This window comes from Oryzias latipes, chromosome 23, assembly GCF_002234675.1.
Source record: "Oryzias latipes chromosome 23, ASM223467v1".
Lineage (NCBI taxonomy): Eukaryota > Metazoa > Chordata > Actinopteri > Beloniformes > Adrianichthyidae > Oryzias > Oryzias latipes.
Genome location: NC_019881.2, coordinates 4176938 through 4200201, shown reverse-complemented (window position 1 = coordinate 4200201; position 23264 = coordinate 4176938). Strand labels below are relative to the sequence as shown.

Sequence of the window (23264 nt, the reverse complement as noted above, 5' to 3'; positions counted from 1 at the left end):
TTAGTTAATTTGCAAATTTTTCCAACTTGTGTTGATTTACTACATTTTTTGTCACCTTTGTTATTGATATTTCTTTTGTGCATCAAACATACAGAGCTTCATTGTGACATTTGGGTTAAACCCCCCATTACGGCACCCAAGCATAATTTTGATAGTTTATATTGGGCACACTTTTTTTAAATCCCTCCACTGTATCCAGAACTACAAGGCTCTGCTTTAAGGCCACCTTTTAAGAATGACAGGCGTTCAGATGGTAATAGAGCGTGTATTCGTCTGACATGTATTATGTTCCTGTGTTGTAACTGTAGGAGATATTTTGGGGAAAAGATCGGTCTGTACTTTGCTTGGCTGGGTTGGTACACAGGAATGCTGTTTCCTGCTGCGCTGGTGGGGCTCTGCGTTTTCCTTTACGGGGTTTTCACTCTGGATGACTGCCAGGTCAGGTAAACACATCGACTCGTTTTAAACAGCATGGTTCTAGTTTCACCAGTAGATCAAAATCCCTTTCTGAGCATCAAATTCCACTTGACACAAATTCAGCTAAAAGTTTGCTCTGTTTTTCAGCAAAGAAATCTGCCAGTCCACTGAAATCATCATGTGTCCCATCTGTGACCAGTACTGTCCCTACCTGAGACTGTCAGACAGCTGCATCTATGCTAAGGTACTTCCAAGCAGCTGCTCTGTGAAAACTATGTCCATGTCTCACCATTTTCTTAAATAACGTTTAAATTGATTAACTACATTGTCATTTTATATTATACAAGGAAATGAAGCGCAGTGCGGTCCTCTTCCGGTGCATTTGTAAATAAAGATAAGAAATAAAATAAATGAATACAAGCAAAAATATAAATCAAACACAAACATTCATTTGTTCAGCCGATTCACGGCTCCTAATATGCAAACAAGTAAAAAAAATTGCATTCAAAAACATTGTAAACAGAGAATGCCCGGGCTGGGATGAATACCCTAAAATGCTTTCGGCTTTTCTGTTTGATCTAAAACTGACCTTTTTTTTTACATTTTTGGGAGAACTTTAACGCTCAGTCTTGATGTTTCAGGTCACCCACTTTTTTGACAACGGAGCAACAGTTTTCTTCGCCGTGTTCATGGCCGTCTGGGGTAAGTCTTTGTGCTTCACCCTCACAGCTTTTACCTTCTGAGCAGCAGTTGGAAGTTGAGTAAAACAAAAGAAAAAAGATCAACTATGGGATTTAAAAACACAAAACTCCATGTCTGCCCCCTTTTAAGAAGAGTTTAAAAGCCTAACATTGGTTTTTCTCACATCTGAGTTAATTTAGTCAAGATTCATGTTTACTCATGGGTTACCGTAATTTCCGGGCTATAGAGCGCACCTGATAACAAGCCGCACCCATTACCTTTTTTAAAGGATAAACCATTTTGTACACACATAAGCTGCACCTGTCTATAAGCAGCATGTGACCACATTGAAACATGAAGAGAATGAGGATGTGTATGTGCTGAAACCGTTGCGTGTGTGAGAAAGAGGAGCGAGCGCCTGCAGCGCAAGGGGGAGTGAGAGCGAGAGCAGCGAAAGTGTGGTGGGGGTGTCTGTTTCTGTTTGTTATACAGAGTGAAAGAGAACTGTAATAAATGAAGGTTTCCCCCAGAAGAAGATGAAAGATTCTTTATTAACCCGCTCTGGAGGCTCTGGGTGGCCGAACGGGGAAGTGAACTACCGAAGGAAGATCCAGAGAAAGAAAAAAGGAATCGCAGGAAAGGTTCAACACATGATATATTTACAAAGAAAGACGGTACACAGAAAGACTTAATATAATATACCTGAACTTTTCTTTTCAAACAGTGCCTGTGACACGGCAGTAACACGGCAGCAATGTGGTGGTAACAGGGCTGGTTAAAAAAACATACCGGTAAAAGTCACTGAGAGCAGCAGTGACTTATAAATGCCCCTCTGCACAGAGGCAAGCGCTGTGCAGCGCGTGCGCCAGACGATATCTTCCACTTCAGTGACACATCGTAACACAGCACTACCAGGGCTGGTTTAAAAAACATCCAACGTACTCATACTCCATACTCATCTACTGAAGTACACGTCTGTTAATTCAGCTCCGTATGGCGTCTGGCTGATGAAGAAGTGGAACAGCTGACGATTTCAAACAGCATCCAGACAGAACTGGAGGAGAAACCTGCTGGACCTGCAGAGAGGTCGATAAAAAGTGTTGATTTATAGACAGCGGTGTTGCTGGACACTGATGCTTGAAACACTGAAAATGAAATATTGGAGTGAAACCTGAAGGATGACTGAGGAGAGTCCATCTGAAGGCAGCTTAGACTTGACATGTGGTTTTGTTTATCAGTTTCAATAAGTTTTTCTTGGTTTTCTCAGTGAACATATAAGAAAAAAAAAACATTCTTTTTACACTTAAAAAAAAACAATTAAACGTTTGTTTATTTGACACTTTTTTTTTTTACATTAACAAAAAATGTCGTCAGACATTTAGAGCCAGACTCTAGAATCAGGAGACCATCCGCTCTGAATGAGGTCCCAGTGGCGGGGGGGATGTGCACACAAAGAATGAGCAGGGGGGTCTTTCTCTGCAGGGACGAGGGGGGGCCATGGAGCTCCAGCAGGATCGTCATATTGTGAGAAGGTGGGCGGTTTGTAAACGTGTGGAGGGAAGAATTTGTGTTCTAAAAAAGACAGGGAAGCAGAAAAGGGATGAAGAAAGGCAGAGGTGGAGAACAGCAGCACTGTACAGCTGAGTTTCATCAACATTCATTCCAGTCTTTTGTAGTTTTGATACCAAGTTTATTGAAGGAAAAATGCCAAATTAAGGATAAGAAGCGAAACTTCCTGTCCATCAGAAGAGATGGTTTCATGGAGGAGTGCAGCTGAAATGCTCACCGCTTGGTTTTTTCAGAGAGTCTGGCTGCTGCAGAGCCTCTCGTGCTCTGCTGTCCAGCCTCCAGCATCTCAGCAGGAGGAACAGAACCAGGCACAGCTGCAGGACAAAGGTCAACGCGGCCAGAACCACAATGGATCTGTTAACTGTTCACAGGAAGAGGAAGGAGATTTAGAGCTGCACACGAGATCAGCTTCTGCTTTAGGGAATACCAGTGATCATTATTGTATGTGGAAGCTGTCGTGGGGCAAAATAAGATTTGGGATGATTTGGGATTTCAAACCTCAGACAGATTATATAGTTTTATAGTTTTTAATCTCAAAGGTTCAAGATATACAACCAAAGAAACTGTACCAGCTATGACAGGCTGTGCTGCTGAATCCCAGGCTTTGACCTCAGGCTGGGATCCTGAGGTCAGGTTCTGGTTCGGAACAAACTCCATCAGGCCGCTCCTTAACTTCTCCCTGAGAAAACATGAGCAGACAGAGCAGTCAATTCCACAAGCAAGGCAAAGACAAATGAACAAAAAGAAAGATTTGACAAAAAAGTGGAAGCAGAAAGTAAAACATTCATGCTCACAGCTGACAAAGTAATCTGTGCTTCATAGATTTGGTCAAATCTTTGAATACTTTATATCCTGAATTTTCTGTAAGTAAAGTATCCAGTGTGCTAAAGACAAAGTCATTTGCAGATGATACCACTCTAATCTGCAGTGGAGACTTAAAACTGTATCTGAGGAAACCTACGATAACTCAAGAAAAATTGGATGTTATTTGGAATTTAAACACCTAAAATTAAAACCAATGGGGAGATTTCAAAAAGCTTTCAAAACAATGATTTAAGGACTTAATTTTTTTTACAATTCCTTCCTACCCTTGAAAATTTCTTACCTACACTCACTGTGCATGCACCATTTGACCATTGTGACTTTAGGTTGCAATCAATTATATTCATTCATTCATTCATCTTCTTCTTCCATTTATCCCTTTCGGGGTCACGGGGCTGCTGGATGCTATCCCGGCCACTTATGGCCCATTAATTATATGATTTATGCAACTGATGAAGTGCCACACTTGTTAACATAGCTCTGGACCTTTAGGCTAGCTCACTTTTTCAATTCTACTTCCTACCCCCCCCCCCCCCGTGAATCTGTCCTACCCCCCTGTAAATCTGTCCTACCCCCTGTGATCTTTTAATATTTAATATTTATATACTTAAAAGGAAAAAAAAAAAGATGATTTTGCAGGGTAAAGACCTTTTAAGTGAAACAGAATAATTTTCCACGGCACATCTGAACATCTGTCAAGGCACACTGGTTAAATATCTCTGCTTTAGGTCATAAAAAATGAAGGAAATACTCTACGGCATGTGAGAGGAACTGTTTCACACAGAGAGAGCTTTGATTTTGGTAAAATCATTACATTTCCTCTGCTTTTAATGATGATTTTTTTTTTTACTTTGAGTAAAAAGGTTGTCTCCATGATCGTTAACTCAAATAACACATTTTTCACGTTAAAAGGTGAACTGTCCACTGCAAAAACAAGACATCTAGAAGTTAGTCCAAAGTTCCTGAAAAAATCTGCCAATGGGGTAAGATAAATGGTCTTACCATTGACCAGACAAGAATCCTAGTCCCTAGGACATGTTTTCTTAACCCTTGTGCCATCTTAGATGACCCTACCCTTCCATTGACGTGTTCTCCCTACCATGACAAAGGTGGATAAAGGTGGATAGATTTCATGTAATCCATGGACACCAGTGAAGATCACAAATCATTGAAGAAAAAAGGTTCCGAGCACTGTCTAGTGGGTCTAAATGACCCAACTCCCAATGTTAAAGTGCCTAGGATAGCATATGGGTTACATTTAGATTATTTTGCTAATGAAAAACTTTCTCGATACGATTATTTTTCATGTATGACAGAAAATGAGACGATTTTTCTTAAAACAAGAGTCCTTGTGGCGGGGGGGGGGGTTGTAGTGCGTAGGGTTTTAGGGGGGTGGCTGTGGCTGTGGGTGCGTGGCGATCCCTGGGTTGCTAAGGTGGCGTGCCTGGGCTGGCTTGCGGGGACGGGGCGCCGGTCGGGTGGTGGCCGGCTCATTGGTTCCGGGGGCCCTGGCTTCGTCCCTGGCCTTTGTCTCGGTGTCCGGCGCCCGGTGGCCCCCATGGCTGCCGCCTGGTACGGCTAAGCGCTCCTGTCTTGTGGCCTGGGGGCCGGACACTGGGTTCGCTTGTGCCTCTGGGCATTGGGGGGGGCCCCTGTGGGGGGGCCCTCTCTGTGCCTGGCTGGTGGGGTGGGCGGTCCCCTCCTCCTCCCCTCCCGGGCTGCCTGGGTCCGGATGCTGGGGGGGCTTCTGGCCTGGGGGGCTCTCCTCCCCTCTCCTGGTCTGGCTGGTCTGGCTGGGTAGGATCTGGCTCCCTTTATGAACACACGGTTCACGTCGGCAGCATGCATGTATCTCCACCCCCACGTGCACGTGCACACTGCCACACTGCTCCCTGTCTGCTTCATCCCTCCTCCTTACCTACAGTGTATTGATGGACAGATTTTTTTTTTTTCGCTCATCTTAGTGTCAGATTTTCACCTTTGATGTAACATTCGTCTTTCCAGCAGATCTGGTATAATTGTTACAGCTTAAATTAATAACTTACAAATCAGTGCTTGTATCCCCCACCTTTTCACTTTTCTTCCTTTTACTCTCTTCCACCCTCCCCTCACATTCTTCCCCTCTCCCTCCCCACACACACTAAATGTAACAAATAAATAAAAATAATACGACAAAAAGGGGTTTATACAAATCTACACTCTAGTTTCTTGAAGCTATATAACCTCTTTTTGTGATAGTAAAACCTGTCCAACACAAAAAGCCTTCAGCTCTAATCTGTTTGCTCAGCTGTTGGACAGAAGAAGTTAAAAGAAAAAAAAAAAAAAAAAAAAAAAAAAAAACAAGAGTCCTTTTGCTTTCTTAAAATTCATGTTTTTGCATTGTGTTTGATTTTGCTGTAGCCAGATATAACCTTTAGTGCTGAGTCACTTAAAGCAGGAATCATTCCACACATTTAACCTGCACTCAAGAAGAAAATATGCTGACAGGAGTGAACTGTCGTTTATGACTGTAAAAAAATCAGAGAGAGTCTTGACTTTAAAGCAGTGACTCAGAAGTTCTGAAACAAAAAGAATCAATAAGCAGAACGAGAGCCGCCCCAAAAAGTCAGAAACAGTTAATAGGAAAAGAGCTGGAAAAGGCATTTTAATTAAAAAAAAGAATTATTTAGAGGAAAGTAAAACCATATATAGATACTATATATAAACTACACATAATCTAGGACCAAAATAAACTTTTTCTAATGAACTTTTTTACTTTGCAGATGAAACAGCTAAAATCAGCTAAAACTGATGTTTGGGAGTCAAATCTGAGCAGATCGGAGCTGTTTTGACAGCTGGACGGCCTCCCTGACCTCTACAGTTTACAGTTTTTATTAACAGAAAACGTTTTTGTGATTCAAAAAGTTCCCTAATGACTTACCTAACCGCCACCGCTCCTTTGTACTGCTCTACAGATGGATGTGTTGTGGTGTTTGTGGGAAGGAGAGAATCCTCTGGAATCCGCTCATTAATGGTCCTCTGTAGTGTGCCCCCCACCGCTGACTCCCCATGCAAAGCAGCTTTTTCAGAACATGTAGTTCTGCTGCGTGATACTGAGGAGAAAGGCCTCTGAGATCACTGCTGCTTTCAGCACAGAGGCAGACGGACTCCTTCAATGAGTAATCCGTGCTCAGGACTTTGTTCAGCCATCAGGTCTCGTCCCCATGAACAACCTGAGTGTATGCGGATCACCAGGACTTTGATAAGGACCAGTAAATACAGTCTGACTATCTCTATACAAAATCAGATTATGTCACTGACTGCAAGACTTTGGATTGGAAAGTCACAGGTCATGAAAGCAGATTCATTATAATGAAAATGTAACGTAACGGTCAACTTTCACATCAGTGTTTTTGCATTAAATGCCATTAAGTGATTAAATCAGGGGTGTCCATACTTTTTTCAGAAAGAGCCAGATTGAGTGAGGTAAAAGTGTTTAAAGACCAACCATCCTGCAATCTTATAATACCATTACATGCAAATCAACTACTTAATGAACCTTTTATTACACTGCGATACCTTTTGTTTCTTCTCATAAAACAAAAATAAATCTAAATCAGGCCTGTGCAATGATCGCAAATTGATCGTTATTGCTGTTTAAAGTTGTGCATTATCCATATCGCTAAAGTCAGCAAAAACGCAATAAATGGTAACCTTAAGCAACTTGAACTATTTAATGAATTGAATAAATTCTTTTATGCATCAGATGGAGCTTTTATGAGACGAGGTCATTTGGAGAATAATTTAAGGTATTTTGACTCTATTTAAATTCAACTGTTGCAGTGAAATGGAAATGTTTTTGTTGTTTTTGCTATTTGTTCATTTATCCCAAGTTATATCGTCATCGGATTATTAATCACTAATATCACATATCCCGAGTTTTCCTCATATCCTGCAGTCCTAATCTAAATATATTTTTACCAACTGTGAGTTTCATATTTAAAGAGCAGAAATAAAATGAAGGAAGTTCTGTCTGAATATAAAAATATTAACATTAAATCTGGGTTTATATGAAATGTTAGTTATTTGTAACAGTTAAATGTTTAGTGGAAACTTCTAAATGTAAATAATGTGAACAGGAAATAACAAATAATTACCTAACTCGAAACTAAAAAACCACTGCGGGTTTTTATCAAAAATCTAAATTGTAGAAATGAGCTAGAAAGTGTCACTGAAGGGAATTCGGCCAATTATAATCAAGAAATCGAACACATAACATGAAAGGATCCAGTGGGCTGGTAAAAAATTTGAATGCAGGTCACATTTGGCCGGACTTTGGACATGTCTGGTTGACTCTTTTCTGCTTATATCCAAATAACTCAGGAATGTGGAAGTGAGGTCAACGTTACAGTCGATGTTTTTCTTTATTTTTGGAAACACAGGTGCGTAATGTCATGGCTCTGCTGGTCTGTGTTTTCACAAACATGGCGGTGCTTTTTTGAATGAATGTTCAAAACTAACAACACGGTACTGCTGTTCCCCGCTTGTCCTCCAGGGGGAAGAAACACAGTTGTCTGCAATAAGTTATAGTACTTGTCTTACATCTTGTATTTGTACATCCCCATATGTCAATCTTTAAGAAAAATGAGATGAAGTAGGATAAATACTGGGAACAAAAATTTTTATGTTTTAATTTCATTTCTCACTGTAATTATGGAATAGCTTCAATCGTGTGATAACTTAGATTTAATTGTACTTTAAAACTCCAAAACTGAAAAGAAGTCAAAAAACGATCCGATATTTTCTGCGCATGTAAATAAACTTAATCTGTTTTAGTTATTAAATTGGGTAAAATTACAAAGGTAGAAGAAGAAGTAGATGACCTACCATCCTGCCTGTATTCTAAACATCCATATCTTACCTGCTGCTACACACCTGGATCAGGTGTGTTCAGTGGAATAAAACCTTGATTCAGTTGATCCAGCCAACCAGCAGCGAGTGTAGCTTTCAAACAAGCAGAAAGGCAGAGTTATGGCAGGGGTGTCAAACTCCAGGTGTCGAGTCCAGGTGTTCTACATGTTTTCCAACCAACCTGCCATCCAAGCTCCTCATTGGCTAAACACACCTGATCCAGGTAATCCACATCAGGGAAGGCAGGATTTCTGGGAAACCAGCAGGAGGCTGGCCCTTGAGGCCTGGAGTATGACATCCCTGGGTTAAGGCATCTGGACTTTAATGCCATCTCGTTTTAAGAAGACAAGACAAGACAATAAGCCCAGATGACATTAGTTGACCTGAAAACATATCACCTGGATGTAGGAGATCTCATCAACTAGCTAGAATCTTGTTTGTGAACATTTTTGATTGAAAAAGTAGAAAAGGTAACATTTTTTTTTTTTTGTAAAACTGACCGACAAAGATAGTAAGGGATAGCTTTTTCACTGGTTGGCAACAGTGTGGGTTGTGAGAGTTAGCCCATACCTAGCACGGTTAGTAGCCTTAAAAAAAGGACACTGATAGGCTGCCTTCAAGCTTAGGGTTGTAAAATTTTTCAACATGCTCAATAAGTAAGTGTGTGTTTGTCTTGAAGGGCGAGAAGTAATTTCCTGTTCCCAATGGTTATAGCAACAGGCAGCAGTGGATGCAGTTTGTTTTTATCAGAGATGAGAAAAACCCGTTCTGTAGTCTTATTCCAAGAGTCAGTTATTTAGTGCAAAACTGCAGCTTCTGTATATCTTCCTGACTACCAGAGAAAAGAATGTTGTCCAGTCAAACTTTTTCTAATCAATCAAAGACTACAATTCCTACAACATTTCAATACTGAGTGTATTTAGTCCTTATCAGATTTGGTGTTAAAAAACCTCTTTTTATTGTGTTACAATTCACAGTCTTGATAACATTTAACTCTTTGGATCATTTGACTCTGTAGAGAGTAAATATAACTATTTGCAGTGTAATATATTACTCTATTGAGGTGTAAAATTAACATGGATTCTAATAATACTTAACACCACACTCTCAACTGTGTTACCTTAACTCTCAATAGAGGTAATAATTTATTCTTTAGCTGAGTGAAACCAACTCAGATAAAGTCTAATCTTGATAGTTAGCGCTGTAGTTAGCACGTTTTTCTAAACTTTATTCTACATCATAACTTTTAAAAGCAACGTGTAATATTTATTTTGACTCTTTATTTGTGAAATAGTGAAGCACTAAAAATAAAAACGAGAAAAGTTGTCTAATGTCATTCACCTGCCGTGCCAGCTATCCCAGTTCACAATATGTTCATATGGTTAGTTTAGAAAAACAAGCCACAGTAACAGTGTTTGGGGGGGTCGTAACTGCACGTTTTTTGCCATTACAGAACTCCAAGTAAGTAGCAGAACAGAACATTATGAAGTAGATGGTTTCAGGGGCACCGGTAATACAAATCCACGGACATCATGTTAACTTATCAGCTCAGCAACATCAGCCTTTAAGAACAATGACCTTCATTCTGCTTGAAATGACAGTACGGAACAATATTTAAGCCAGAATCGATTGTACCGTACTTCATTTGTTCAAAGAAAAACTAGACAGAAAACTAACTCCTCATAAAAATATCATAGTTAAGAACAGTTGGTTTTTTAACTATTTACCTTCCTGGTCCTAGCTGCAAGAAGCAAAAAACTTCAAAACAAAGCTCACAACAAGAGAGCGACCTTTGCTGGCCAACAAAATTCTATCACCTGACTAAAGAAAATGAACAAATAATGCATGTTTCATAGTAAATACATTCCTATATGGACTCGCATGAACAAATAAGGGTTCTGATACTGTGTTCACACCGAATGCGACTGTCCTGATCTTTCTGTCACTGGAAATGGCTCAAAGATTCATTTCCAATGGTAGAGAGATCATTCAAATAGGTCAAAAAGTAAGAAAATTATGGCATTTTAAGTAATCACATGTTGGGCGTAATTTTAGTCCTGAATAAAAAGCAAAACAACCAAATTTTTGTGACCCGAATCAAAGATCAGTGTTCTTGGTGTCATAACTTTCTCATTTCTTGTCCAATCCAAGAGAGGGAGGTGTCATTGCAAAGTCAGTCAAAAGAACTAAAAGAATTAAAGTTGATATCAAATCAAATTTTATTTTCTTATTATCAAATAATAATTAATTAGGAAAATTCTACAGTTCAATTTGAAGCTACACAGATGCTGTGGCAGCGATAAGTCCCATCTTAAAAAAGCCCAACCTGGATCCATCACAACCCTCCAATTATAGGCCAATTTCAAAATGACCTTTAATCTCAAAAGTCTTGGAGAAGATAGTGGCAGAACAGTTGACATCTTTTTTAAACAACTATGAACTCTTCGATAAATACCAATCTGGTTTTAGAAAGATGCATTCCACTGAGACCACTTTACTCAAAGTTTCAAATGATATACATATGGCTGCTGACTCTGGAAAGTATACAGTTTTGGTTCTTTTGGACTTATCCTCTGCATTTGACACTGTTGATCATAAAATACTATTGGTTAGATTAGAAAATGAGTTTGGTATTGCTGGGTTAGTTTTAAAGTGGTTTACCTCCTACCTGACTAATAGAACATTCTCTGTTTATATAAATGGCATGCTTTCTGATACCTCTCCACTCCTACATGGTGTGCCCCAGGGATCTGTTTTAGGACCACTTTTGTTTTTAATGTACATCTACCCACTAGGAAAGCTTTTGAATAACTTTAAAAATGTGTCATACCATTTCTATGCTGATGATATTCAGCTATACTGCTCATTCAATGACTCAGAACTCCACAAACTTACGGAACTACTAGATTGCCTTGCCTGTGTTAAATCATGGCTCACAAGTAACAGTCTTCAGCTAAACTCAGAAAAGACAGAAACACTAATAGTTGCCCCAGAAAACACAATCCCAATAATTTTTTAGCATCTTGGTTCTTTGAGCTCCTCTGTACAGCCCTGTATCAGAAATCTTGGTGTCTGGTTTGACCAGTCAATGTCTTTGGACCATCATTCCAGCCTTTTAATAAGAAACTGTTTTTATCATTTACGTAACATAGCAAAATTGCGGGCGTTCTTATCTAACTCAGTCTTAGAGATGGTTATCCATGCTTTTATTTCTTCTCGTTTAGATTATTGTAATTCTCTTTTTACTTGTTTTAATAAATCTGTTCTTAACCGTCTTCAGTTAGTTCAAAACACTGCTGCAAGGCTTTTAACAGGATCAGACAAAAAGGCACACACTACCCCCATTTTATCCTCCTTGCACTGGCTCCCAATCAAGTGGCGTATTGCTTTTAAAATTTTAGTTTTAACCTATAGAGCTTTAAATGGACAGACCCAGAAATGCCTATCAGACTTGCTCTGTCCCTACGTCTCCAGCCGTGCCCCCCGATGCTCAGATCAAAATCTTTTAAAGATTTTTAAGACGAAGTATAAAACCAGAGGTGACCGGTCGTTCCAGGGAATAGCCCCCAGACTCTGGAATGCCCTCCCTCTCTCCCTTCGTGTGGCCGACAACTTCGATTCTTTTAAAAGTCAACTGAAGACACTTTTATTCAAAAATGCTCTTAGCTGACTGGTTTTATTGTAACTTTTACTCTATTTTTATTTTTCTTCGATTTAGTTTTGCTTTACATTATATTCAATTGATTGTTTTTCTGCTTTTACTGGATTGTATGTTTTTTATTGTTCAGCGCTTTGTGATTTTATCTGTGAAAGGCGCTATATAAATAAAACTTACTTACTTACTTACTTACTGTGAGGCAGAGTAAACACTGACACCTTCAGCATGACATGTTTGTAAAATGATTTAGCAAAAAAGAAAACTTTTAAACTGCACGCATGCCTACATTAAGAGGAAGTCGATTTAACCCGCCTTTTTAAAAACACAGGGATTCTATTCCTCAAACCACAACCAATCCAGAGTTTTAAAGTTAAATGTACTAAATTAAAACTCTACATACATATAAAAAGAAAAATATTCAAAAACTTATGTAAATTGAACAGAGTTGGTGCGCATTTTAAGCTAGGTTTTCACTCGACCTCGTTAGCCGTTTAGAACTAGTAATTCAAATCCCAAACTAGCCAAAAGACTGTTGGCAACAACCAACAACACTGTTTATTTGACATAATATATTTTGAAATAGGAATATAATTAGAGTAAATACACAATAAATACTCTTACTGTAGTCGTGGATGGTAAGCGAGACGTTGACCACAAACTCCAGGGCTATGTCCCAATTCCCATCCTAACCCCTATATAGTGCACTTTATAGTGCGCTCAACATTTTTTAGTGCTGAATCTAAAATTTCAAATCCGAGTGCCCTAGAAATTTCCCAGAAGTCTCTGCGAAAAACCAGTGTGCATCCATGCTCACTAGATCTAGATCTTTGATCTAGAATGTAGACCACAATACATTGCGTTGGAACAAATTTTGCCAAAAAAAAAATTATTCAAATGTATTTTTTAATAAACCATCAACGTTTTTATCTTCGGAAGACAGTGGACTCAAAAATAATTGTTGTAAAACGTTAATATAAATTAGATCTTAACTTCGTGAAATCGATGACGTCATATCCGCCGTTACAAAAAAAAAAAAATAGTGAGTCTGAATTGTTTTTGAATCCAGGGCATTAGATAGTGCAGCACTATATTGTTTTTTAGTAGTTAGAGGTCAGGGTGGGAATTCGGTCACAACCAAGGAATGGTTTGGTTCAAATCTGAAGAGGTGGGCGGAGCATCTGGAGTCACGTTAACTCTACGTCTTGTATACAAAATCTGGTGTGAGAAGTGTATACAAAATTCTGACTTTCAAAATTAGAAAACACTGACGATAAAAACGAAGGAATAATCTCACAAACAATAAGTGTGTTTGTCGTAAACAAACTATTTTTCTGCACTTCAGCGACAGTTTTCCTGGAGTTCTGGAAAAGACGCCGAGCTGTCCTTGCATACGACTGGGATCTGATTGACTGGGAGGAAGAGGAGGTGAAGTATTTTCTGCACTTATAGATACCCGAGCTGCTTTGTTCTGTTAACTAAACAGTTTGGGAAAAACATTACCATTAACAATACAGTATATGCCGAAACCCTTTCCTATTAAGTTTTTATTCACTTTGATTTGCAGCAGGACAAAATACATTTATCCGTATTTAAACAAATACATACATTTTTTCTTACATTCTTGTCTCCTAGAGTTGAAGTGTTTCTATGATGAGCATTAAGAACCAAACTCTGCCTTTCAGTGGAACAACTTTCAGAATCAGGGACTGATAAATACTTTTTGGCCCCACTTTAACATGTCTTCCTGTTCATTTGAGCGTTCTCCTTTGGACTCTTGCCTCAATTCTTTTTTTTCTTTGACACGTTTCTCCTTGTTGGTGCAAAAGTTACTCAAAGCCCAAGGACAGAGTTACGCTGCATTCACACCAGATGTGATCAAATTCATGTCTGTCAACTGTCTCCTGATGTGCATCAATGTGGGAAAGTTCTTTTATCAAAGTTCATTATATTTGTAGAAAGGTCATAATAATACTTGTTTTTTGTTGTTTTGTTTGGCTAGCTAACTGAAAGTTTAAATTATACCATGGTCCGGGTGAATTCTCGATTCTGATTGGCTGCTGGGTGTGCATTAAAAACTGATAACCGCACGCCTAAAAAAGGGGTTCCGGTTACATAGCATAGAAGTTTTATATCACTGCACCGGACCTTAACCGCACCACCTAACAAATAGTGCTCTTTTTGTAAAAACAAAAAAACGGTCCAAACCGAAAAAATAACGGAATAAAGTACAAAAAACTGGTAGAATATTTACTTGTTTTGTAAGTGACCATGGTATACGTGGGTTAATGGCCTTCGAAGCGTGCATTAGCAGAAGTCACACACCTCGTGGAGGCAACCGTCCTCCGCTTCGCGTTCACTTCAGGCTTCCACGTCGCGCGGTAATTTCTGATAATTCACACATTGTCGGCCATTAACCTTTACTTAGTTAAAACGAAAAAATGTATCCGCTAAACTTAGAGTTTTGGTTGGTTTTGTGAATGCAGCCCCCACCATGATGATACCACCCCCTATAGAGTTGTTAACTGTAAAGCAGAAAATCCTTTGTTAATGTTAAAACATGAAATCTCAAAATGTCATGATCTCTGTGAATCTGCAGGGTCAAACAATAATCTGACTTTGGTTGACACTTCTTGGACCTCAGTGCTGTTTGACACGTCTTTCTTTCCTCTTTCATCCTGATCCTTATCTTCCAGGATGAAATACGCCCCCAGTTTGAGGCCAAGTACTCCAATAAGGAGAGGACGAACCCCATATCTGGAAAGCCAGAGCCGTATCAGGCCTTTACCGAAAAATACAGCCGACTCCTCGTCTCTGCATCAGGAATTTTCTTTATGGTGAGCTGCATTGGTTTTGTTCAGTCTCTGTCTGCACACCTCAGGGGTTTATCACAAAGACAGAGAGAACACTACAGAATCCACGATCAGCAATGTTAGACCACTGTTGAATCAATTATTACATCATCGATCATCAGATCAGCGAGCCCGTCAAAATAAAAGCCAAAAAACACTCTTTTAATCATTTGTTATGAAGGAAGTCATGAATTTATTGTGAGTTCCACCTTACTTAAGGCCATGATTTACGTGTTCTTTGTGTGGTCCATTCATACTTTTTCCGTGGTTCATTGCTGATAAATCTGTGAAAGTTTCACGTACAACATCTCTCACTGTACATAGTGGCTGTGTGACACGGCCTTCAGTCTAAAACTTGTTACTCCTATTGAGTCATAAATGAAACTTTGAGTTGAAATCTGTCCGGTTTCAGCGATTCGCGGTTCTTTTTTGCTGTTAGGAACCTGCTCTCTATGAATATTCAGGTTTTTGATGTTCATTAATGGTTGAACATTTCCTCTGTTGCTGCCTCAGATCCTGGTGGTGATCGCCGCCGTGTTTGGCATCGTGATTTACCGCGTGATCACAGTCAGCACCTTCGCCGCTTTTGGCTGGGCGCTCATCAGGAACAACTCCCAGGTGGCGACCACGGGCACGGCGGTGTGCATCAACTTCTGCGTCATCATGCTTCTGAATGTGGTGAGTTGCTGCCGCCCACCCACTTGTCTGAAGAATTACTGGGGGGTATTTCAGAAAGCATCGCTTTTCGGTTCCAGAGGTATGATTCAGGGTATGTCAATTTGCCATAGCAACTCATGCTCTAAACATAACCTGGTCTGGAGCAGGTTTAGTTGAAGGTTGAAAGTTTTAATGATATTACTTCACTTTCTCCAAAAATTGATAAATTGATTCAAAAATCTTTCCTAATGTAGTATAATTTTGCACATGTTTTTAACTTTTGATACTTCATGAAATTTTGCTATGAAAATCTCTGAAACAGTGTTGTGTCTACTTTACTGATATAGTATTATGTTTTATTTATATGAATGACTTTTATAAGTAACATAATCTGCATATATTTCAGATGACTGATCTGCATTTGCCATGTTGATTTCTAAAATAGTTATTTTTGACGTAATACTTAAGTAATTCATCTTTGTCATGTGCTTTATCGATATCTTATGATTTTTAATTCTGTCTGATATAAACTGGGAACCGGATATTGATAAATCCTGTAATAAAATGGTTACAGTATAACGGGGTGGGATTATATAAGTTCGCTTCCTTCCACTCCCTTTCAAGCAATATTTATTAATATGTCTAATTATCCTAAGTTTGATTAGTTACTGTATGAATGTATAACTGATGTTTATATTGCTGTTGTGTATTATTTCTACTTAATTGCTTGAAATAAACCATTTCAAATCAAATCAAATCAAATCAAATCAAATCAAAGGTTAGTTTGTTTCCAGAGAGGTGAAGCAGCATGACGTGTCCATTTGAAGATGATTTAGATTTAGTGAGTTCTTGGGAGGTTTCTTTTCCAAAATAGGAAAACACCGAATACGTTTTGGAATATTCTGAAGTGATGAGCTGTTTGGTTTAGTTTTCAATGTTTCATTAACATCTAAAAAAAATTTATTCACAATGGCAGGTTTTTAAAAATCAAATCCCTCTCATATGTTTTACAAGGACGTTTGATTTTTTTAATGAAAAGTTAAAATGCATAAAATCTTTTGACCCTTGTTCAGATTAAGTTATACCAGAACTCCTGGCATTTGATTGTTTGTACTTTTCAGTGATTGTGAATAAGAAAAAGGGGGGGGGGTTATATGTGAAAAGATCCAGCAAGGAAACAGAAGTACATTTGTTCCCACAGACCATAATATAAATACAATATATTAGAATATTCAGCAACCAGCTGTCTAACATCACGAGGATGCTGCTAATAAAGTTGTTTAAAGTTTATTATTATGTTTAAAAAATATTAGTTATAGCGATCATATTGTTATTTTTTAATTAATCCATCACACCTTAAAGGTCAGTCAAGGCTGAAATAGGCTTCTGATTTTTTGTTTTGTTTTTTTTGCTTCCACTCTGACAGTTATGGGTTAAGTGAAAATCTAGATCACATTTTGTTCAAATCTGGTGTACAAATAAAGTTGAAAGCAGCTGCAGATATTTTAGAGAGGATAGAGATAAACTTTGCCTCCTAAAGTTAGGGGAAACTGGAGGATTAAGCAAAAAGACATTTTAAAAATTCAGTTGACTTTAGCCTCGTACTGGCCGAGACTGGCCCTGACATTAAGCTGGTCCATGGCCTGAAAACGGTTGGAGACCACTGCTATAGGACTTTAAACCCGGATAGGGTCAAGTGGGTGGAGCTACACACCTGGTGAACTGACTTGATGTTTAAATTTTAAATCAGCTTTTTGGTTGTTTTTTTACTTGTACTTTTTAGGTTGTTAAGCTGTTTATCTAATAAATTGTCAGAGTAAATGTTAAAATGATTTATTCTGACTTGGTGGGTAAAAAAATGACTTTTTACTATCATAAATTCAAAAATAAACATTTGATGTATGTTGATAATTTTGTTTTTTCTTGTTTTCAGCTCTATGAAAAAGTGGCTCTTCTCCTCACTAACCTAGGTAAGATGTAATCAGTGCAACAGCAGAGTTAGACAGACGTTGACTTTGGCAAACAGTGTTTTGGAATGTCAGGTCATGAGGGATTGTCAGGTGTGTGTTGATGGAGGAGGTGTGTCCACATTAACCCTGTGTTTTCCGTCTGCATGCCCACAGAGCAGCCGAGGACAGAGTCTGAGTGGGAAAACAGTTTCACCTTCAAGATGTTCCTCTTTCAGTTCGTCAACCTCAACAGTTCAACGTTCTACATCGCCTTCTTCTTAGGAAGGTCAGGAGCTTCTACCAATAATTCATTTTCAGCCCCAGGTCAACAAAATTTGTCAGAACTAAAACTAATAGGTTTTAGTTTTTTTGTTGTTGTTCACCTTTCGGCATGTCCCGTCAGGGGTCGCCACAGCGAATCCGCTTCAACCAATCCACACACGGCAATAGGTTTTAGTTTTAGTTGTACAAAAAAACATATTTCATATGTTGGCCACCATTTTTGAGTGGCCAACATCAGGTTCACAAATTCTAAGCAGACCCTAGAAGTCGATGCAGTACCTAAATAGACCACTGGAGGCTGGTTTGAATAGAGAGCAGAAGGTTTTTACAACACTAACAACAGTTAAAAGTGTCTTTATTATATAATAGCTTAGGTTTGAGCTTTTTTATTAATAACATTTTTTGATCAGCTTTATGCTTAATTTGATTTTTTTTCTACTTTTTAGATTTTTCATTGAGTAGACCCCAAAAAGATTAATTTAGGATTTACTCAGACTGGACACATTAGGTTCGCTTAAAGTGAACCGGACTTTGTTTCCCCTAATAATCTGGAACCAATTTTCAGTCTGAAGACGCCCAGTGGACGCTGGTCTTTAAATCAGACCAGTTTAAATTAAATCACACACCTAGATGTGTGAAATTTGACCCATCTCCTGGGGGATCGGTGAGCTTCAGACACAGGAAGAATTTGGTGAGTGTCAAGCAGGGTCCCATTTTAAAGTCTTTGGTATACCTCGGCCTGGGTTTGAACCCACGACCTACCAGTCTCAGGGCGGACACTCTAACCACAAGGTCACTGAGCTGGCTAGTTTACCCCAGAATCCACTCCAAATTCCTTCTGCTTCTTTTAAAGCCATCCTCAGCGGCGCCCCTTCTGACATGTCCAGCCTGATCCACATCGTTACACCCTCCCTCTGTCTAAGATCCTCATCTTCTCTTGTCCCCCCTCCCTCGTCTTAGCACCATGTGGGGGCAGAGCTTTCAGCTGGTCTACCCCCAAACTCTGGAGCTCTCTACCCCATAACATCAGAAACACAGACTATTTCTCCATTTATTAAATAAAAACTCAAAACCCATCTGTTCAAACTGTCAAAGTGTTAAATTCCCAAATCTGTTTCTTAATTATACTTTTATTTAAATTTTTGATTTTATTTGTGTTTAACTCACTTGTACAGCGTCCTTAAGACTTCTGAAAGGTGCTTGAGATAAAATGTGTTGTTATTATAATGATCTGTTTTGTGTTTCCTCTCTGAACAGATTCACAGGTCGACCGGGTGCATACCTTCGCCTCATCAATCGCTGGAAGCTGGAGGAGGCAAGAAACGCCTTCACTCTTCTCATAATGGCCGTGTCACACACCCACTACATGCAGTTTGTGCATATTGCACGGATGAAAATTAGTCACACAAGAATATATGCGGAAAAAGTGAGAAAAGTTGTGGTCTTTCTAGGCCTGCACAATATACCGTAAATTTATCGTTATCGCGACATTAAGCTGTGCAATACGCATACCGCAAAAGATGGCAAAAATCGCAATAAATGGTTACCTTAAATGTGCTAAAACAATCTCATGGCAGCTTGAAATATTGAACAAATGAAATAAATCCCTTTATGCATTTAACCAATCGGAAGGACCCGTTTACGTTGTTGATCACTCAGATGAGCCCTTTTATGTTTGATGTTTGCCTCCTATGTCGACAAGGGTCATTTGGAGTATAATTTTTCAACTGTTGCAGTGAACAGGGAAATTATGTTTTTGGTGGTTTTGCTATTTGTTTATATACCGCGAATTATATCGTTATCGCAATATTAATCACCAATATCGCATATCGCGAGTTTTTCTCATATCGTGCAGCCTTAGGTCTTTCTATAAAATCTTCATAGATGTGTCATGATTAAACCACACAAAGAACACGTGAATCAACCTAGAACATGAACCGTGCGTGATGATTGGGCCAATTCCATGCATTTCATTAGTGATAATTACGTAACTTAAACGCGATATGTGCACGGTATACACGATGTAAAAGTTATACGTCGGTGGTACATGCGTGAAAAGCCTGTTAGACAAATGTGGACATTTGCGTATGCATCCAATTGAGGAAGAGTCACGTAATAATTTGGCATAAACCACGTAAAATACTCATCAAGTGTAATTCACAACCGACCAAAATCTTTTAGCAGCTCAAAACCAAACTCACATAAAGCCCCGTCAGCCAAAACCCTTGATTCAGATCGACTCGGATCAATCACTGCTTACTGATCTCGTCTGGCTACAAATGGCGGCGTCCGTATCGCAAGAAGAATTGAATTTACCTCAAACCAGAAGTGAACCGTTTTCTGTGGGTGACGGCACACTCACTCAGTCCAGTTCTCATATACAGTCAATGGGACCAAGCCTCCATTTCAGTCACACTTTAGACATGTTGACCCTTTTGGTGGTGGGGGGGGGGTTGATAGGGCACAGCTGTCTTTACACAGACGATGTCCATTTAAACAGTCAACCACCAAACTCAGACTGAGACAAGGTGTGCGCCCCTGAATGATCCTCTGTCCCCTATCCCATCCCCTCGGGGTGGGGGGGTAGCTGGTGTGGTGGTGGTAGTTGTCTCCCAAGTTGATTGGTTTCTTGATCCCGGTGGTCACGGTGTGAATCCACACATTTGGGATTTATGTATTTTATGTGGATGTTTATTCATCCACACCTAAGCCACAGGGGTGTTTATGGCTCTGGGGGGGGGGGGGGGGGGCTTCGGGGTCCTGGCCGGTGATATTTATGCCACCATATTCCAAACCCAACTTTATAATTAGCAGATGAAATTGTTAAATATTTTTTTACCTTCGGTTTTTCTCTGAATAAAAATTCATTTTTAATCATTTCAGAAATAATTTATAATTTTGTTTTTTTTTTTGGGTTTAAGATGTTTGCTTTATATAAAAAAAAAAGATTTAAAGAAAATTTTATTGAACAGTGTTTTGGCATAGATAACAACAATTACATGTAAAAGAATGATGGCTCACCAAAGTAGACTTAATGTATTGTACAAAAGAAATAACATATTTAACTTTTAATGTTCATTTTTTTTTCACTTTAATCTGCTTCAGCAGATGATCCTGTGTTGCAAAGGGTTTCTTATTTTCAAAAACTCGTTTGTTCTTTTTTCCAAAGTAGAAAATCAAAATGATTCAAAAATTCTCTCTTTTTATTTGAGCATTTTATTCATGACAAAAACTATGGTTCAGATACAAGTCTTAATCGTAATAAAATGTAACACCCGTCTGAATTGTAAGGTAGTGGGGCCAGGGCGGTTTTTCTGCTTTTATTTTGGTGAATTGTGTTACTTCCTGGGGGGTACTCAATTCCAGAAAGCAGGTTATGCTAGCTCCCACGGTAAGTTTGAGGCTAAGAAAGTTGATAACCTCAACTTTCTGTTCCAAAAATGGAGGTATGTTTCAGGGTAGGTCAAGTTGCCATAACAACTCATGCTCTGAACATAACCTGGTCTGGAGCAGGTTATGTTGAAGGTTAGTTTTTTTTCAGAGAGGTGAAGCAGCATGGCGTGTCCATTTGAAGATGATTTAGTGGATGAAGAAGCTCAGATAATACTTTTTCCACCATGAGAGGGTGATAAGACCACATATGGATGTTGGAAAGATAAACTTTTTTACTTTGATCTAACTTAATTATTTGCTTCAGTTCATCTACTTCAGAATAAAAGAAACACCACTATTATAATAATTCATAAAAAATAAAGTGTCTACACAGAATCTATCCTAAACCCAGAATCCTATTCCTACCTGTTCTCTTCCAGCTGGTTTTATCTTTAGATCTTCCAGTTCTGAGGGAGTCTCTGTGTTTTTTCTGTTGCAGTGTCACCCCAGCGGCTGCCTCATTGACCTCTGCCTGCAGATGGGGATTATAATGGTGCTAAAACAGACATGGAACAACGTCATGGAGCTCGGCTACCCGTAAGCTTCCCCCGTTCCTGTCACAATGTGAGAGCATCCATCTAAACAACTCGACAGATTAGATTCAATACAAGAGAAAGCAAATGAGGGTTTTAACTAATGTTAAAATTTCAACTCATTTAAAGCAAAAATCTGCTGTTTTTTTGTGAGGCTTATGATAAGATTAGATGTACTGTGGACTGCAGCTAGGAAACTACATAAATAAATTCTCTATTAAACTGGAAGCCAGGAAAGTAATTTGAGTACTGCAGTTATATGATCTGCTCTCTTTGTACCAGTAAAAGCTGCTTGTTGAATATTGAATGAGCCGATTCATCTGCGCAACGTGTCGAGAGAAAAAAGAAATCTTTTTCAAATGATTTGTCTGTGTCTGGCCATGACACGAGGCCTTAAGCTTTGGATACATTTCTAAAGTGATTACGTTTTGTTCAAATGACGCGTTATGAGAGGACTGAGCTTGAGTTTATGGAAGCTGCTGTTGGGGTTGTTAATCTAACAAAAAGACTACCAATTTATGAAATTGTGCCTGAAATTCATCTGCAGAATAGGTTCAGGTCAGGAGGGGACTGGGCAGCAGCATCTCCAGTCTGGCAAGCACAACCACAGTAGAACCAGCAACCTCTACCAAAAGCCATAAACATTTACTGTTTTAATGATGGGTTAAGAATGTTAACAAGCAAAATTGTACAGAATATGAAAAAGTTACGGTCTTAGAAATGTACCCTGTGGGACTCCTGTTCAGAGTCAGAAGATGGATGGATGGACAGATGGATGGATGGATGGAGAATGGATGGTTGAGTGGATGGAGGATGGTGGATAGATGAGTGCATGAGTGGATGGATGGATGAGTGGATGGTTTGGGAGGATGGATGGATGGATGGATGGATGGATGGATGGATGGATGGATGGATGGATGGATGGATGGATGATGGATTGATGGATGGATTGAGAGATGGATGGATGGATGAGTGGATGGTTTGGGAGGATGGATAGATGAGAGGATGGATGGATGAATGGATGGATGGTTGAGTGGATGGATGGATGGACAGATGGATGGATGGATGGATAGAGAATGGATGGTTGAGTGGATGGAGGATGGTGGATAGATGAGTGCATGAGTGGATGGTTTGGGAGGATGGATGGATGGATGGATGGATGGATGGATGGATGGATGGATGGATGGATGGATGGATGGAGAGATGGATGGATGGATGAGTGGATGGTTTGGGAGGATGGATGGATGGATAGATGGACGATGGATGGATGGATGGATGATGGATAAATGGATGGATGGTTTGGGAGGATGGATGGATGGATGGATGGATGGATGGATGGATGGATAGATGAGTGCATGAGTGGATGGATGGATAAGTGGGTGGTTTGGGAGGATGGATGGATGAGAGGATGAATGGATGGATGGACAGATGGATGGATGGATGGATGGATGGATGGATGGTTGAGTGGATGGATGGATGGATGGACAGATGGATGAATAGATGAATGGATGGTTGAGTGGATGGA

General features: G+C 39.3%; 2 protein-coding genes across 6 annotated transcripts in view; one reads left to right on the top strand and one right to left on the bottom strand.

Moving 5' to 3' along the window:
- LOC101168426 (anoctamin-4-like) overlaps nt 1–23264 on the top strand; it is a 106725-nt gene that overhangs the window by 73131 nt on the left and 10330 nt on the right. For all 4 annotated transcript variants that reach the window (XM_023952311.1, XM_023952309.1, XM_023952310.1 and 1 more), the window contains 10 exons: nt 309–443; nt 565–661; nt 1059–1119; nt 13380–13462; nt 14731–14871; nt 15400–15564; nt 17477–17513; nt 17667–17778; nt 19032–19089; nt 21646–21743. In XM_023952311.1, the coding sequence (XP_023808079.1) occupies nt 309–443; nt 565–661; nt 1059–1119; nt 13380–13462; nt 14731–14871; nt 15400–15564; nt 17477–17513; nt 17667–17778; nt 19032–19089; nt 21646–21743 (987 nt within the window). The remainder of the gene's footprint in view (nt 1–308; nt 444–564; nt 662–1058; nt 1120–13379; nt 13463–14730; nt 14872–15399; nt 15565–17476; nt 17514–17666; nt 17779–19031; nt 19090–21645; nt 21744–23264) is intronic.
- Nucleotides 1736–6729, bottom strand: LOC101168175. Of its 2 annotated transcripts, XR_002289009.2 has the most exons (5): nt 6410–6729; nt 3237–3346; nt 2885–3028; nt 2270–2670; nt 1736–2174 (listed from the first exon to the last, which is right to left on the bottom strand). XR_002289009.2 is itself a non-coding variant. In XM_004085010.4 (4 exons), exons 2-4 carry the CDS (start codon nt 3322–3324, stop codon nt 2477–2479), a joined length of 426 nt encoding a protein of 141 aa, XP_004085058.1. In that variant the 5' UTR covers nt 3325–3346; nt 6410–6721; the 3' UTR covers nt 1737–2476. The 2 variants fall into 2 exon arrangements, 1 of the variants encoding a protein (XP_004085058.1); XM_004085010.4 differs by having other exon boundaries at nt 1737–2670; nt 6410–6721.